The sequence below is a fragment of the Bombyx mandarina genome, chromosome 08 (genome assembly GCF_030267445.1).
Source record: "Bombyx mandarina strain Sakado chromosome 08, ASM3026744v2".
Classification (NCBI taxonomy): domain Eukaryota; kingdom Metazoa; phylum Arthropoda; class Insecta; order Lepidoptera; family Bombycidae; genus Bombyx; species Bombyx mandarina.
The window spans coordinates 3,201,684-3,217,132 of record NC_143215.1 but is presented as its reverse complement, the minus strand read 5'-3'; the positions used below and the strand labels follow the sequence as shown (position 1 = coordinate 3,217,132).

At 36.3% G+C, this 15,449-nt stretch overlaps 1 protein-coding gene across 1 annotated transcript in view; it reads left to right on the top strand.

The window, feature by feature from the left end:
• The first annotated feature begins 2,267 nt into the window (after positions 1–2,267).
• Picot (putative inorganic phosphate cotransporter protein picot) overlaps positions 2,268–15,449 on the top strand; it is a 99,250-nt gene continuing 86,068 nt past the window's right edge. The window contains exon 1 of the mRNA XM_089729429.1: positions 2,268–2,683. Within this exon, the coding sequence (XP_089585555.1) occupies positions 2,608–2,683 (76 nt within the window). The 5' untranslated portion in view covers positions 2,268–2,607. The remainder of the gene's footprint in view (positions 2,684–15,449) is intronic.

Below are 15,449 nucleotides of genomic sequence, written 5' to 3'. Positions count from 1 at the left end.
AACTTATATTCATATTTTTATGAAAAATGATATTATGGAGTGAAATGAAATGAAGATGATTAATTTGAGACATTAATCAACTGGGATGAAATTAAATGAGATGATACGGGATGAAGTATAATCTCAGTAAAATGGTGGTCATTTACTAAGAATTTTTCAGTGGAGTTTTTGGAAGATCCCGAGAAGTTACGTCCAGCGGCTTTATTTCATTTTCCCACATTTGTGCACTTTCACAGATATTAAACAGTTAATAAACCACCATTATTACACATTCAAACCCGAAGAAACACGAAATAGACAAAATAAAACAAATCACACAACTTCACTCCTCGCGTTCCCGCCAAAAAGTCCTGATATCGATGTTACCTCAAAAGTTAACCTTAAAAATTAACCTTGTTTATCATAGGGTGGGATTTTTTTATGTAAATTTATTAATTCTGTGTTCAAAATTCAAATATATAATATTCACTGTTCTGTATAAAACCGAAGATCATGAATATACAAGTAAAAATATTTGAGATTTTGAAACTCTTGTCTTAAGCCGGCTAGTAAAGTTCATATTGCGATGTCTATGGCTTCCGGTAACCACATAACGTTTCGTGGGTCATGAGCTCGTTCGCCGATAAAAATAAAGAGTAAAATCGTGGTAGATTTAGACGTATGAGTCAAATGGTATTCTAAATAGTTACGTATTGAATGCGCGGTAAGTGTGGCCAATTAGGATGTCATTACGTGCAACATCTTGTTATGTAGAATTGTGGGAGGGTGGAGTGTAGTGCGCCTTGTTAGAAGCGTTGTTAGAAGCGTCTGAAGGTGCTGACAATGCACCATGATATAATCTATATATTAATACGTGAAGCAAAAACTTTGGTTCCCTTTTTACGAAAATTGCGCTTTGTTTGTGTGCTTAGATATTAGCGTAATAGTATTAGGCATGGGAGTGACATAGGTCATTTAAGGTTGAACTTTTTATTTTGGAAAAAAATATCATCTCGATCGCACGGGAAATTATACTGACTCTTTCCCTTAATAACGCGGGCGAAGCTAGAAGTTTTTATATGTGAGCATTTTTGGAGTTATCTTGAATGATTTATCTACCTACTATCTACCTATATTTTCTATGAGTATTTTTTTGTCATACTTTTCCTGTACTGCATTACATAAATGTCAAATGTATAGTGAACATTCTATCTCACTCGGGATAAGCGCGTACACAACATTATATTTCGTTTACTGAAAATACTGTTCATAGCCCGCTCAGTTGGTTTTTAAAACTTTCTCACTGTTATATCGCGTCGTATCGCGTTGCTTTTACGTAAGCAAGGACCTAATTTCGTGATACAACTCTATCGCTCAATCTCGCCCTAAAAAATATTAAAAAATTTTACTGGTGATAGGTCATCTTTTGAGATCGCACGAATAGGTACAACAGCTCTACTCATTTCTGCCGCGAAGCAGTTGTACTATAAACTGACACTTAGAGCTCATGTCTTAAGGTGGATGGCGAAATTAACATAGTCGATTACTATGAGCTCCATTAGCAGCTTAACACCAGCTGGATTGGACCGGGACCTAGTCAATCAATAATTCAATACGCACCACCACTCTGCCTAATTCATTACTGGTGGTAGGACCTCTTGTAAGTCCGCACGGGTAGGCACCCTGCCTATTTCAGCCGTGAGTAATGGATTTCGGTTTGAAGGGTGGAGTAGCCGTTGTAATTATACAGATACCTTAGAACTCATATCTCAAGGTACTACTGCTACTGAGCTGGCGCTATGACCCCGAAGTGGGTCTTGGCCTCCGACAATAAACTTTGCCATTCATCCCGGCAGGCCGGCAGGCCGGGATGAACACCTTGCCGGTCCGACACTCGGAGCTCCCGTAAATTTCCTTCCACAGCGTCAGACCAGCGGTACTTGGGCCTCCTTACGGTGCGGCATCCCTCCGGTACACCCGCGTACACCCGTTTCACAGCCCGATCCTGCTCCATACGTACTACATGTCCGAGTCATCCATACCTCATCCATACCATATCTCAAGGTGGATGGCAGTATATATGTCATTGGGCTCTGACCCAGTCCTCTATGCAAAAAAAAACATGAACAACTAAAAAAAAAAACTAAGATTCTTTTATCAAAACCTTTAGACTCCGGATACTGTATCTGTGTCTCGAGACTAGATAAGTTTTTCCTAAGTCATATATTAATACCGAATGTCAATTGGTATTGTTGAAATTTCACTGATCTCGTCCGTGCATCTGTTGTGCGGCACAGTGCGGGCGGCGTGGTGCTCGCAACACTGCTTTAAAAACAAGGCTACACCGCTGCCTCGCGACAGTCGATGCCAGCCTTCGTGCACGCTATACGCCGCGTTACGCGCCACAAACACTTCTTGTCGTAAACATGGCGCTCTGATGTCCGCGTATTCGCATTCGTTCATAATAATAATACAAATAATCCAAAACATAAATGCAAAAATACGTCCCAATCAAGAACATCGGTCAAAAATAGTAATTTTTTGACGGACTTGACGTTTTTAATTTTCGCGCGTTAACTAACTTTATTTTTTTCATTCCGATTTAAAAAAAAATATATTCCAGTGAATATGGGTTTGAATTTGGAAGACGATAAACGACCAAGTAAGCTGGCCATCATGGACGAGGATTCCTCGGACAAACCAAGTGAGTTCTTTTTCTTTTCTTTTTCGACTGCCTATTATATTTCATTTGCGATTACCTACAATATGGTGTCAGTATTTGCAAGCAATGTTTATTTAGGAATCGGCGAGTCGAAAACAATGCCAATCTGAATTATTCGATACTTATTATTTTTAGCAATTCTGTGAAATAAGCATTTTAGAAGAAAAAAAATTAAAAGTGTGCGTACCTATGCACATTAAAAGCGGAAATTTATGTAGGTACGTATACGTGCGATTTAGACACGATAATTAAAATGCTTCGAGCATTCTAGTATTGCGTGCGGTATGCAAACAGCATGGCAGAATTAATATAAAAAAAAGACGTTTTTATTCCAGATGTAAACTTTTTCCAATTTTATTGATTTCATTTAAAAAAAGAAGCGCTATTATTTTTTTCGTCATTCGATATTTAAATTCATTGTCAAAGACTATATACCTACTTTTCATAATTCTTCTTATTATAGATAATACTAGAATGTGCGCATTGATTTTTTTTCTCGATGAAATATAAGGTAGATACATTTTTTTTTATTTCATATAATAGAAATACTGACTTCAAAATACATTATTGAAAAGCGTGATAGTAAATAGATAAATCAATTTGGATCGTTTTAAAATTGATATACATGTGAATACGCATATAACATATTAGCATATGATTATATTTAAAATTAGAATACGTCTTCGGCAAGGGAAACAATTATTCAACTGAAAAACTATGTACATCCGCCGTTTATAATAAATTTACGTTCAGTGTTCATTTCCTGTGCCCCTTATCGCAATTTAAGTACATGTCAAAGGCAGTTAAAGTTTTCCATTAAATTGTTCTTGACATATAGGGTTCGTTATCCGCGGTAGTGGGTTGCAATGAGAATGGACTGATGGAATTGTGATCTCTCGTAGATATATACGAGTGTTCAAAATTAGTGTTTATTATATCTCAATCCATACATTAACGTGTAGGATCATGAATAATTTCATGTAATCGTGTGTAAAGAACAGTTTTGTTCGCTCTCTGTTTAATTATTTAATATGTACATAATATATCAGTATATATAACTGGTGGTAGGACCTCTAACTGGTAGTAGGACCTCTTGGGAGTCCGCACGGGTAGGTACCACCACCCCGCCTATTTCCGCCGTGAAGCAGTAATGCGTTTCGGTTCGAAGGGTGGGGTAACCGTTGTAACTATACTGAGACCTTAGAACTTATATCTCGAGGTGGGTGGCGCATTTACGTTGTAGATGTCTATGGGCTCCAGTAACCACTTAACATCAGGTGGGCTGTGAGCTCGTCCATCCATCTAAGCAATAAAAAAAATAAAATATATAAGCGTATGCATGTACATATTATGTCTCTGGTTTACCTAGTACAATGAAATCCTGGTTTGAGGGCTGTATGCGATTTACTCCGACAATCTATTTGTTTCAATATTATTTATAACTAAAACAAAAATAATAATAAAACTGTATTATTTAGTTATAATTTTACAAGCACGCCTTCCGTTCATTTTATCAACAAACAACTTCGAATTCTTAATTGTAACGACTTTTTAATTGTCTCGTGTTTTGTTCTATTCAATTTGAATTTATAGAACGTTTAAAACTCAGAACCGTAAGGTCGTACGTGCGTTTGTCAGTGTTCAGTCTACGTAGCTTAAAGGATAAGACGCCCGGTGTATTAGCATCGAGCGATGCGACTGGGCCGATGTTCGAATCCCGTTGGGAGGTACAAAACATTTTTCGAATGTAATACTTAACACACGTTCGCATATGACTTCCACATTGAAGGAACAACATCGCGCAATAAAAATAAAAGGCGCAAAAAATAGTTTCTTAACGGCATTTTTGTTGTTGATGTCTGTGGGCTCCAGTAATCACTTAATACCAAGTGGCCACAAGAGCGGTGAGTTCGTTTACCTGTCTATGCAATAAAAATAATTCGATATAATAAAAACGAGATTGGATCTTGACCCAATTTCAATATTTCTTTTTTTTTATTGCTTAGGTGGGTGCACGACCCACATGATGCTAAGTGGTTACTGGAGCCAATAGACATATATATCATAAATGCCGCCACCTACCTTGAAACACGAGCTCTAAGGTCTCAGTTTTAACAGTACAACGGCTGCCCCACCCTTCAAACCGAAACACATTGCTGCTTCACGGCAGAAATATGCAGGGTGTGGTTATCTACCCATGCGGATTCACAAGACGTCCTACCACCAGGAATTACGTAAATTATAATTTTGCGGATTTGATTTTTATTACACGATGTTATTCCTTCACTGTGGAAGTCAATCGTGAACATTTGTTAAGTACGTATTTCATTACAAAAATTGGTACTAACCTGTAGGATTCGAATTACCTCTACAAGTTAAGGGTAACACATGAATAATTTATGTGTTTAAATTATTAAGACACTTCTTCAGCCATCTTCGGTTTCCTCAATACTGAGGGTCGTGACCACCTCCTCGCAACAAGAGTTTATTCTGAATCATTCCACGCCATTTGCCTCTATCTGCCGCCGAGTGTAGAGCATCGTGAACTGTGGTGTCGAGGGTAGTGCGGGTCTGGTCAGTCCAGCGTGTCGGGCCTCTACCACTACGGGTCGATTACTAAGGGTAGTAATAATGTTTGGTGGAATCATTCCCTATTTGTTGATGTTGATCCGTGACATTATTACGCACTGAAGTGGCACGTTCCGTATCATTTGAAGTAAGCGTTGTAAATTAGTTTTAATAACACGAAATACTTCACTGATAAGCATGAAAAAAATGCATTGAATTTATTTAATATTATTTTTTCCATAGTTTACAAGTATTATGTACTTCCTATCACGTAATGTTTTAATTGTGGCACTAATTTCGTTTTCTTCGAATTTATTCTTTTTGAAACACCGATAGGCAGGGTAAGTAATTAATTAGCAAATAATATTTATCATCACGCTACATAATATAATTAATTTTTTTATTTGTGTTTTTGCTAGCGTAATCGTGAACCTGTTTTGAGTGAAAAATACGCGTTCTAAATGTGATTTTTTTCGTAGTTTCTCAAAGTAGCAATAATAATTAGTGAGCAAAAAAAAAATTGCTTAATTAATTAATTAAAAGGAACTATAGTTTCATTCGTGGTCTTTCATTTTCTTTTCGTCTTTCTTTAAGACGCTTTTATTTTATTATTAACTAGCTGACTCGGTAGACTTCGCAGTGCCTCAATCGATAAAAAAAAGATCTAAGCTTTTGTATAAAATAAACTTAAAACAAACAAAAGGAATCTGTCCGACGGGGGACGCATCAAAGGAAAAACAAAATTTTCCGAGCATTTTCATATTTATCTACACTTTTAAACCTTCTCTGGACTTCCACAATAATTCAAGACCAAAATTTGCCAAATCGGTTCAGCCGTTCTCGAGTTGTAGCGAGACTAACGAACAGCAATTCATTTTTATAGATATAGATAGAGATTCATTAAACTAATCGTAAGTCTGTTTGATTTTCCGACTAATAAATACTACATGCTTGAAGTCAAGTACTGTGTGATATATATAATATATATATGTGATTTTAGAAATTGACCTCATTCAGAACGTAGTATATAGCCGGTTTAGCACGGCTTTCCAAGATCGTATTAACTTTTTAATAAGGTATATGTTGACCGTTTTACAGTAATTAATCGTTGAAATGTTGTTTATTACGGCCTTATTATGTCTTATTACCAGAATTAGATTACAGAAATTTAGTACTCGCATATTAGTTAACAAAAAGTTTTCTATTGAGGCGACTGACGTACGGTCATTTAAAAAAAAGCGTTCTGTACCCGTGATAATTTTCTAAACCTAAATTACATATATATGAGTTAGAGCAGCATTTTAATAAATACTAGCTGACCCGGCAAACTTCGTAATGCCTCAATCGATAAATAAAAGACGTAAACTTTTGTATAAAATAAACTTAAAAAAAACCCAAAAGGATTCCGTCCGACTGGGGGGACATCAAAGGAAAAACAAAATTGTTATTCTTATTTAATTCCGAACATTTTCATATTAATCTACCTCTTAAACCTTCTCTGGACTTCCACAGATAATTCAAGACCAAAATTAGCCAAATCGGTCGCCGTTCTCGAGTTTTAGCGAGACTAACGAACAGAAATTAATTTTTATATATAAAGATATGTGTCTATATTATTTATGTTGATTTTTCCGATCACCGTCCTCACCTAACCCGTCGCTTGCGACGATGGGCTCGATGAGTAAATTAACCCATAGACACGGCCCTCTGAGTTTCTCGCCGGATCTTTTCTGTGGGTCGCGTTTCCGATCCGGTGGTAGATTCTCTGTGATTTCTGATAAAAAGTTTTTAACACGCTTTTAATAGCTTGGTACGTGTGAATGTTCGTTTGTACGAAACTAAATCTTTCAATTTCACTTTCAAAACGACCAGTGATGATACAGTCATTTTATAACTTCGCGCTAATGTCATTACCGGTATCATCAAGATAAGAAAATATGAAATTGTTAGTTCGGTTTCCTATTTAATCGTGTATTTTTTTTGTTTGTTTTTTAAAACACATTTATTATATAAGCTTTTCTGTTTATCAACGTTACACACAGATAGAACTAGCCATAGTGTATCCGTGATTACGCTCCCGATCCTGCTGACAGAATGGAATGCAGTCGACGTCGCCCAAAACACGTCATTTCGGATCCTCCCAATCCACTAACGGTGCTTTTAGGTACCTCAAGCACCGGTCTTCGTTCTCGTCGAACCCGTCGCTTGCGACGAAGGGATCGATGAGTAAATTAACCCACAGACACAGCCCACTGAGTTTCTCGCCGGATCTTCTCAGTGGGTCGCGTTTCCGATCCGGTGGTAGACTCTGAGAAGCACGGCTCTTGCTAGGTTTCGTGTTAGAAACGTCGTCAGGTCTGAGCCCCGTGAGCTCATTTACTAGTTAAGGTTACGCTGAAATAGCCTCTCGAGGCTATCAGCTTAGGTAGGAAAAAAAAAGAAGAAAAAAAGGCACCGGCAACACTCCGAAACATCGGGAATTCTTGAAATGTAAATAGCATGATAAGAACCCGTTAAATAATTGTGTGTAAACTTAATTATTGGTTAAGAACTCAAGAAAACTTGTCTGACATTGAATATATTGCTTTATTTCCCATTTTATTACAATTTATAGTTTTTCTTTGTTCTTAACGTATCAATCAACGTAACTAGCGCTTATTGCTTGGCACTAAAACAAGTCGCATTATTTACATTCTTATGTACGTTTATTGAATATGGTAATGTTTTTATTACTCTTTGTTTATCAAGTGTCTAACGTTTATTTTTCAGTACGTAAATCCTGACAGGCTTGGCTGTTATTATTGTTAAGTACTGTTTTAATTTTTTGTGGCGACTAGGATATTTTACGACGATGAACTTTGGAATTATGAGAGAATCTTGTTTTTTTTTACGATCTCTCAGCCCACCTGGTGTTAAGTGGTTACTGGAGCCCATAGACATCTACAACGTAAATGCGCCACACACCTTGAGATATAAGTTCTAAGGTCTCGGTATAGTTACAACGGCTGCCCCACCCTTCAAACCGAAACGCATTGCTGCTTCACGGCAGAAATAGGCGGGGCGGTGCTATCTACCCGTGCGGACTCACAAGAAGTCCTACCAACAGTAATCTTTCGCACAGCTCTCGTGTTGTCCTTGCGTTCCCTTACAGGAGCACGGTTCGGGCCTCGCGGCAACCCTCTCTGTCCGGGGTTAGGCTCCTTACTGGATAAGGCAGGAGTTATGTGGTTGCTGATTTTCCATAAATGCTCGCATGTCTTCAGCCTCTTTTCTTCTCTTTAGTTCTTCGTAATGCTTTCGCTTAACAGAGGTGCACAGAATTGATATCTGATCGGTGAGTAATGTGTAAAGAAAACACAAATAAATGTAATTTCAATATATTATGACTATACTATATTATACTACTAGCGACCCGCTTTCGCTTCGCTTCGGAAACATGAAATTTTATTATTGATTATTTACGACATCACAGTAGAAACCTCAAAAATAACAGTATTTCTCCACTATTTAATGGATGCTATTATACATATAAACCTTCCTCTTTAATCACCCTATCTATTAAAAAAAACCGCATCAAAATCCGTTGCGTAGTTTTAAAGATTTAAGCATACATAGGGATATAGGGACAGAGAAAGCGACTTTGTTTTATACTATGTAGTGAAGATACCCCAGTACTATGTTATGTACTAATTTTAAAATTTTAATTGAAGTTGTCTGTCAACAAGTCAACATTAAACTGAATTGTCATACCCACATAAAACGTAAAAAAAATATTACATGGAACATTCTACTTTTTTTAAACCAATTTTAAAAGTGCAGGGCGTTCTATGTTCAAGTTTATGTCTTTAAAGTACCTACGTACACCGATTTCTTGTCATTTATATGTAAGATTCTTTTTTTTTTAAACGTAATGTCTCTAGTTGGTCTCATTTTTTAATTTAATTGATGTACATATTTGAAGTAAATTTTTTTTTTTTTGGTTATAGACATTTTATTATTATGCATTACAGTATGTACGTTACAGTTGCGTGTGTTAGTGCAAAGGCTGATAGTTTATTTTATTTTAAGCCTCCGACATTTATTATTTCCTTATCTCTGCATTTTGTTACGCAGTTTTCGCTACACCAAAGAGAATCGCTCGTAAAGGCTTAATCTTATTTGAACGCGTACTTTGAATCTACATATTTGAGTAGTATAACTTAGTCGTAAAATGTATTATGAAGTTTAATAATTTCCCTGATTTTTCTGTTGCGTAAACCGGTGGATGAGCTCATGGCTCATCTGATGTTACGTGATTACGGGGATACCGTAGATATGCGAATGCCGTCACCCAACTTTTGTTTTTTGCTTAGATGGGTGGACTAGCCGGAGTTAAGTGCTTAACGGAGCCCATAGACATCGGCAACGTAAACGTGAGTTCTGAGTCTCAGTTTTTGTTGTACAATAGCTGCCCAACCCTTCAAACCGAAATGCATTCACGGCAGATATAGGCAGGTGGTGGTACATACCAGTGCGGGCTCACAATTCGCCCTACCACCAGTAATTACGAAAATAATAATTTTTGGAACTTGAAAAACGTGATATCTATTTTATAGTAATTACCTAAATTCTAATTTTGCGGTTTGATATTTATTACGCAATGTTTATTATTCCTTTAACGTGGAAGTCGTTCGTAAGTTACGCAAGTACCTGCGTATTTCATTAGAAATATTAGGAGCTGTTGCCATATAATCGCATGTCGTTTGTTTTCAATTGATTTAAAAATCTTTCCTTACGCCAGTGTGCTTAGTGTGAGTTTTTTAATGTTCTCGATAGCGTAAAAGTTAACTCAAATTTGTATGCACAGGAACAGCGCCCCTAGCGGCAAACGCAGGCAATCGTTCCAGCTCCATACAAATTTGAGTTAACTTTTACGCTATCGAGAACGTTAAAAAAGTCGTACTAAGCACACGCTTATCAAAAATCGTCACTAGGATTTCGGACAACATACCACGATCTTACTAAAATTTCATTTGTTGTTGTTTAAATTCGAGCAGCGTCTTAACTGTATCCATGGCATTGCTTCCGCCTATGAGACGATTGAAAACAGTTTTTTCAGACACAATGACTATGTCAAATTATGGCAAATCAATTGCCTATTTCTGCCGTGAAGCAGTAATGCGTTTCGGTTTGAAGGGTGGGGCAGCCGTTTTAACTATACTGAGATCTTAGAACTTATATCTCAAGGTGGGTGGCGCATTTACGTTGTAGATGTCTATGGGCTCCAGTAACCACTTAACACAAGGTGGGCTGTGAGCTCGTCCACCCATCTAAGCAATAAATAAATAAAAGTATACTTAAACTAAATAAGTGTAACACATAATTTTCCTCGCCTCTAACAGAATTTTCTTGTAATGAAAATTGACCGGCTTCTTCGCGTGCGCTGTAAACCTTAATTAGTAATGTGTTTGTGTCCCAAGTTTTTAAAGAACTTCCACATTGATTCTCTGTAAAGTTTGACACTAACCGTTTTTTTTTTTTTCAAAAAATAAACTATCGTGAATCCTAATGTGCAATTATTACTAGTATTTCTTCTCTAGTATTGGGGTTAAATTTTTATTTTTATTTTGTTCCCAATTTTTTTATTTTATGACCAACTTATTAATCGTTCCAATTTGTCTTCGTCTTTTGTAGTGCGCTGTCAAAAAAAAAAACGTGTAATTCTTGTTCCAATTGATTTTGAATTTTGGAAAGTGCTGAATCATGTAAAACTGTCATCTATCATGTTTGACAGCATGTCGGATTTGCAAAGATTGTCACTAAGATAGGATTTGTTTTTTGAATTTTTAACCGTTTACCAGTTGTGTTACCCAGAACAGGGAATTTTGCGTTGGAGGAGGCCTTTACTCGAGGAGAGGTTCTTGCAAATAAGTAAAAAAAAAGTAGGTATATTTGTCTATATCAATCAATAATGTAACAACTGCTAAGTTGCAAGAAATATAAAGGTTTTTATATTTTATTTATTTCTTTGTTTACTGAAACTCACAACTACTACTAAGCGAACGTCGCCGCTACCCACCTTGAGGCATGAGGTAAAAGTTTCGATTGATATTAAATGGCGGCTATCTGAATACGCCGAATAAGTACTAGCCAGTAATTACGCAGAATAACGTTTGCGAGTTTTATTTTTATTGCACTTTATTATTTTACCAGCTGACCTGACAGACTTCGTAGTGCCTTAATCGATAAATAAAAGACCTAAACTTTTGTATAAAATAATAAACTTAAAACAAACAAAAGGACTCCGTCCGACGGGGAATTTTTATTTGATTCCGAGCATTTTCATATTTATCTACCTTTTAAACTTTCTGTGGACTTCCACAAATAATTCAAAACCAAAATTAGCCAAATCGGTCCAGCCGTTCTTGAGTTTTAGCGAGACTAACGAACAGCAATTCATTTATATATATATATATAGATTTTATTACGCATTTTTGTTATTGATAATATACAAAACAAAAAAGGACCCTTTTAAAATGTAATATAGGACTGAGCGCATTTTACCTGATTTTAAAAGAGAGTGAAAACTTCTTTTGAATGCAACTTTTTCTGTCGTGATCGTGCTGGTTATTTTCCATTGCTTTATTTAAATGAAAAAGAATAATAATATTACACTCGTGAATAATCGCACGAGTGCGATTCACACGAAATGACGTCTAATTTGCTTCATTAGATCCTTTTGAGTTCTACTCAATTATCTCGTCAACGGATGTAGAGGTACCTGCAAGTCGAGACATAGTGTAATAAGTCAAGCCAGTGTTTTTAACTGTGTATATATTCTTTTTGTTTGCTTTTAATGTTCGGTTTTAATGATTTTATTTGTAATATGCATTAATCATCCGAAAATAAATAATAAGTTTACCATTTATAGATGCGTTTGCACTGTTATCTTGAAGCTTTCTAGCCTATTTATAAATACAAATTAAAATGTTTTAAAAACAAAGTAAGTCATAAAAATTAATATAATCTTCATTTGTAACGTTAAACGCCAAAAAAAAACATTGTTTAATGGCGTCTTAAAATAACTTGAATAATATACTATTTCCTGTTTATGTACAAACGTAAAGTATTAAGAGAATAAATTGTATGTTATTTTTCTGTAAAGCCAGTACTTTTCATCTATTCATGTGTATAAGAATCGATTTGATACAACCATAGCTATATATAAACATGTTATAGTTTCTCGTAATCGATGACAAAACTAGATTAAATCGAATCGATTGTAATCATTCAATGTAAGTCGATTATGTTCGAATGATTGAACGATTCTTGATTTTGATCAGATATTTTTGTACGGTATTTTTTTATATAATATGTTGGGGAAAAAGTTTCTTCGCATTTTTTAAGAATGTTCACATTTTTTAATATAGTTTATTTACATTTAACTAAAGTATGTAGGTACCATTTTGTTTCATAACTTTTTGCCATCTTGTAGGTAGGAACATGATCCCATTGCTATAGAAATTTTGGGGTTTCTGATCAAAATACCGCGACAATTGGTTTTGGCAGTCCTCTCGTGGTGTTAACCTGACACTGCCTAAAGAATTCTGAAGAGACCGAAACAGGTGGAAATCTGAAGGCACAAGGTCAGAACTATACGGCAGATGCTAACTAAAGATGTGTGAGGTCTAGCGTTATAATGATGAAAAACCACACTCCTTCTGTTGATTAATTCCGACCCTTTTCTCAACTTTTTGCTTTAATCTCATCAGTTGTTCGCAGTAAAGTTCAGAATCGATGGTCCTGTGTGGTGGTAACAGCTCATAATGAATAATGCCCTTCCAATCCCATCACACACACAGCAACACCTTGTTGCGAGTTAACCCGGGTTTCGCCACTGTCTGTGAAGCCTGACCGCCCTTTGAACACGACCTTTTTCGCACATTCTTGTCGTACATGATCCACTTTTCATCACCAGTTATCGGCTTCTTCAAAAGTGGTTCGATTTCATTACGTCGTAATAAAGAATCACAAATGAGTACACGGTTCATTAGGTTTCTTTCAATGAGCTCATGAGGTACCCAAATATCGAGCTCATTTGCTTATCGAGCTCTCTCTTTCTTTACCCATTTTTTTTAAGTGCGCCAAAACTGTTTTATGTTCAATTCCCAGTTCTTCAGCTACGTCATAACTACTGAGATGCCGATCTTGCTCCACTTTTTCAAAATTGGCATCCATTTTATCCGTAATACGTGGTGGGACCTCTTGTGAGTCCGCGCGAGTAGGTACCACGACCCTGCCTATTTCTGCTGTGAAGCAGGAATGCGTTTCGGTTTGAAGGGTGAGGCAGCCGTTGTAACTATACTGAGACCTTAGAACTCATATCTCAACGTGGGTGGCGGCATTTACGTTGTAGTAATCTATGGGTTCCGGTAATCACTTAGCACCAGGTGGGCCGTGAGCTCGTCCACCCAACTAAGCAATAAATAAAAACTACCGCCTGCCACCCATGTATACTATCTGGAACCGGCACGTCTACCATCACAGCCCGTTTATATATATGTATATATTTTTGCCACGTATCATCAGGCTCTCGAATGATCTCTCCTCCATGGTACTTTTCAAGCCTCATGAAACTATCTTCGTCAAACGAGTTTTTGTGAAGAGTAAAGGACTAAAAATAAAATTTTAACTCTAAATAAACATACAGATACGCTTATGTAATTTAATCAACTACCTTAGCTCTCAAACGTCAGTTTTATCATAAAAAAAGCGTGTGATAAACTAAGTCTGTGCGTGTGATAAAATAAGTATATAATCACGCGACTTGAAAATGAGCATTTCGTTGTTTGTCAAACATTAATGTTATTCCAAACTAATTTCAATACATAACTGGAAACCACGATGTATTTGATCAAGCTATGTACTTTAGGCATTAGCATTGATACACTGCACCCTGAAGGCATTAGCAGACCGTTATGACTGTCGGTACTTGAACCATTGTACCCCATGATTCACTTGCGGATTAAATAATAATTAAAAATAGATATGCTTTATCAAAAACCGGCTTCAAATAGAAAAAATATATTCCAAAAGAAATTAATATACACTAAAAACAATAATCATCGAAATCTTTAATTTATGTAATAACTCATTTTCACTATGCTTGGCGAATAAATGATTTCTTTCTTTCTTTCTTTTTTCTTTCTTTCTTTCTGTTCATCTATTTGTCGGGCACGTACTTAATGCAAATTTAAGACTTATATGGTTTTCTCGTGGATACCATTATCAGAACTAGACTAAATTGGAAAAAAATGGGACCACACGGGTAGCGTCAGCTTTCTAATAAAAAAAGAATCATCAAAATCAATTCACCCCGTCAAAAGTTATGATGTAACAAACATAAAAAAATCATACAGTCGAATTGAGAACCTCCTCCTTTTTTTAAGTCGATTAAAAATAATAATAATAATGGTTGGTTCGAAGTAAGTATCAGTTGAATGGAATATTTTAAATCAATTCAACTGATAATTATTTTAGATAATGTATTTTTTATTTGATTTGTTTTGTTCTTTTTAAGTATGTTTCAGTCATACTATGTACACATATGGACTTGTTGTTGTTGTCTGAAATAAAATGAATCATTCATTCATTCATTCACTGCTCATGGACCGACAGTGCAAAAGTACATTTAGTATTTTACTACTAGTATATTTACTGGTGGATAGGTCCTCTTGTGAGTCCGCGCGGGTAGGTATCATCACCCTGTCTTTTTCTGCCGTGAAGCAGGAATGCGTTTCGGCTTGAAGGGTGGGGCAGCCGTTGTAACTATACTTGAGACCTTAGAACTTATATCTCAAGGTGGGTGGCGCATTTGCGTGGTAGATGTCTATGGGCTCCAGTAACCAGTTAAGACCAGGCTGGCTGTGAGATCGTCCACCCGTCTAAGCAATAAAAAAAAGTATGGCGTACGATTAAAGTTATCTCATAAGATTTGTGTATAAAGTAGTGTTTAATGTTCTATTGAAACTGCGAAAACCAATAATCCCCGTCAGGTCAACTGCTCAATCGAATTCCGCGAAGATATCAGTCACAACATCTATGTATCATCATCATACAAGCAGGCTTAATGTAAGCTGAACAGTTACTGTTGGAAGTTTGTTTTAACCTTTTATTAAAGAATACGAGTGAAGGCTCTTTT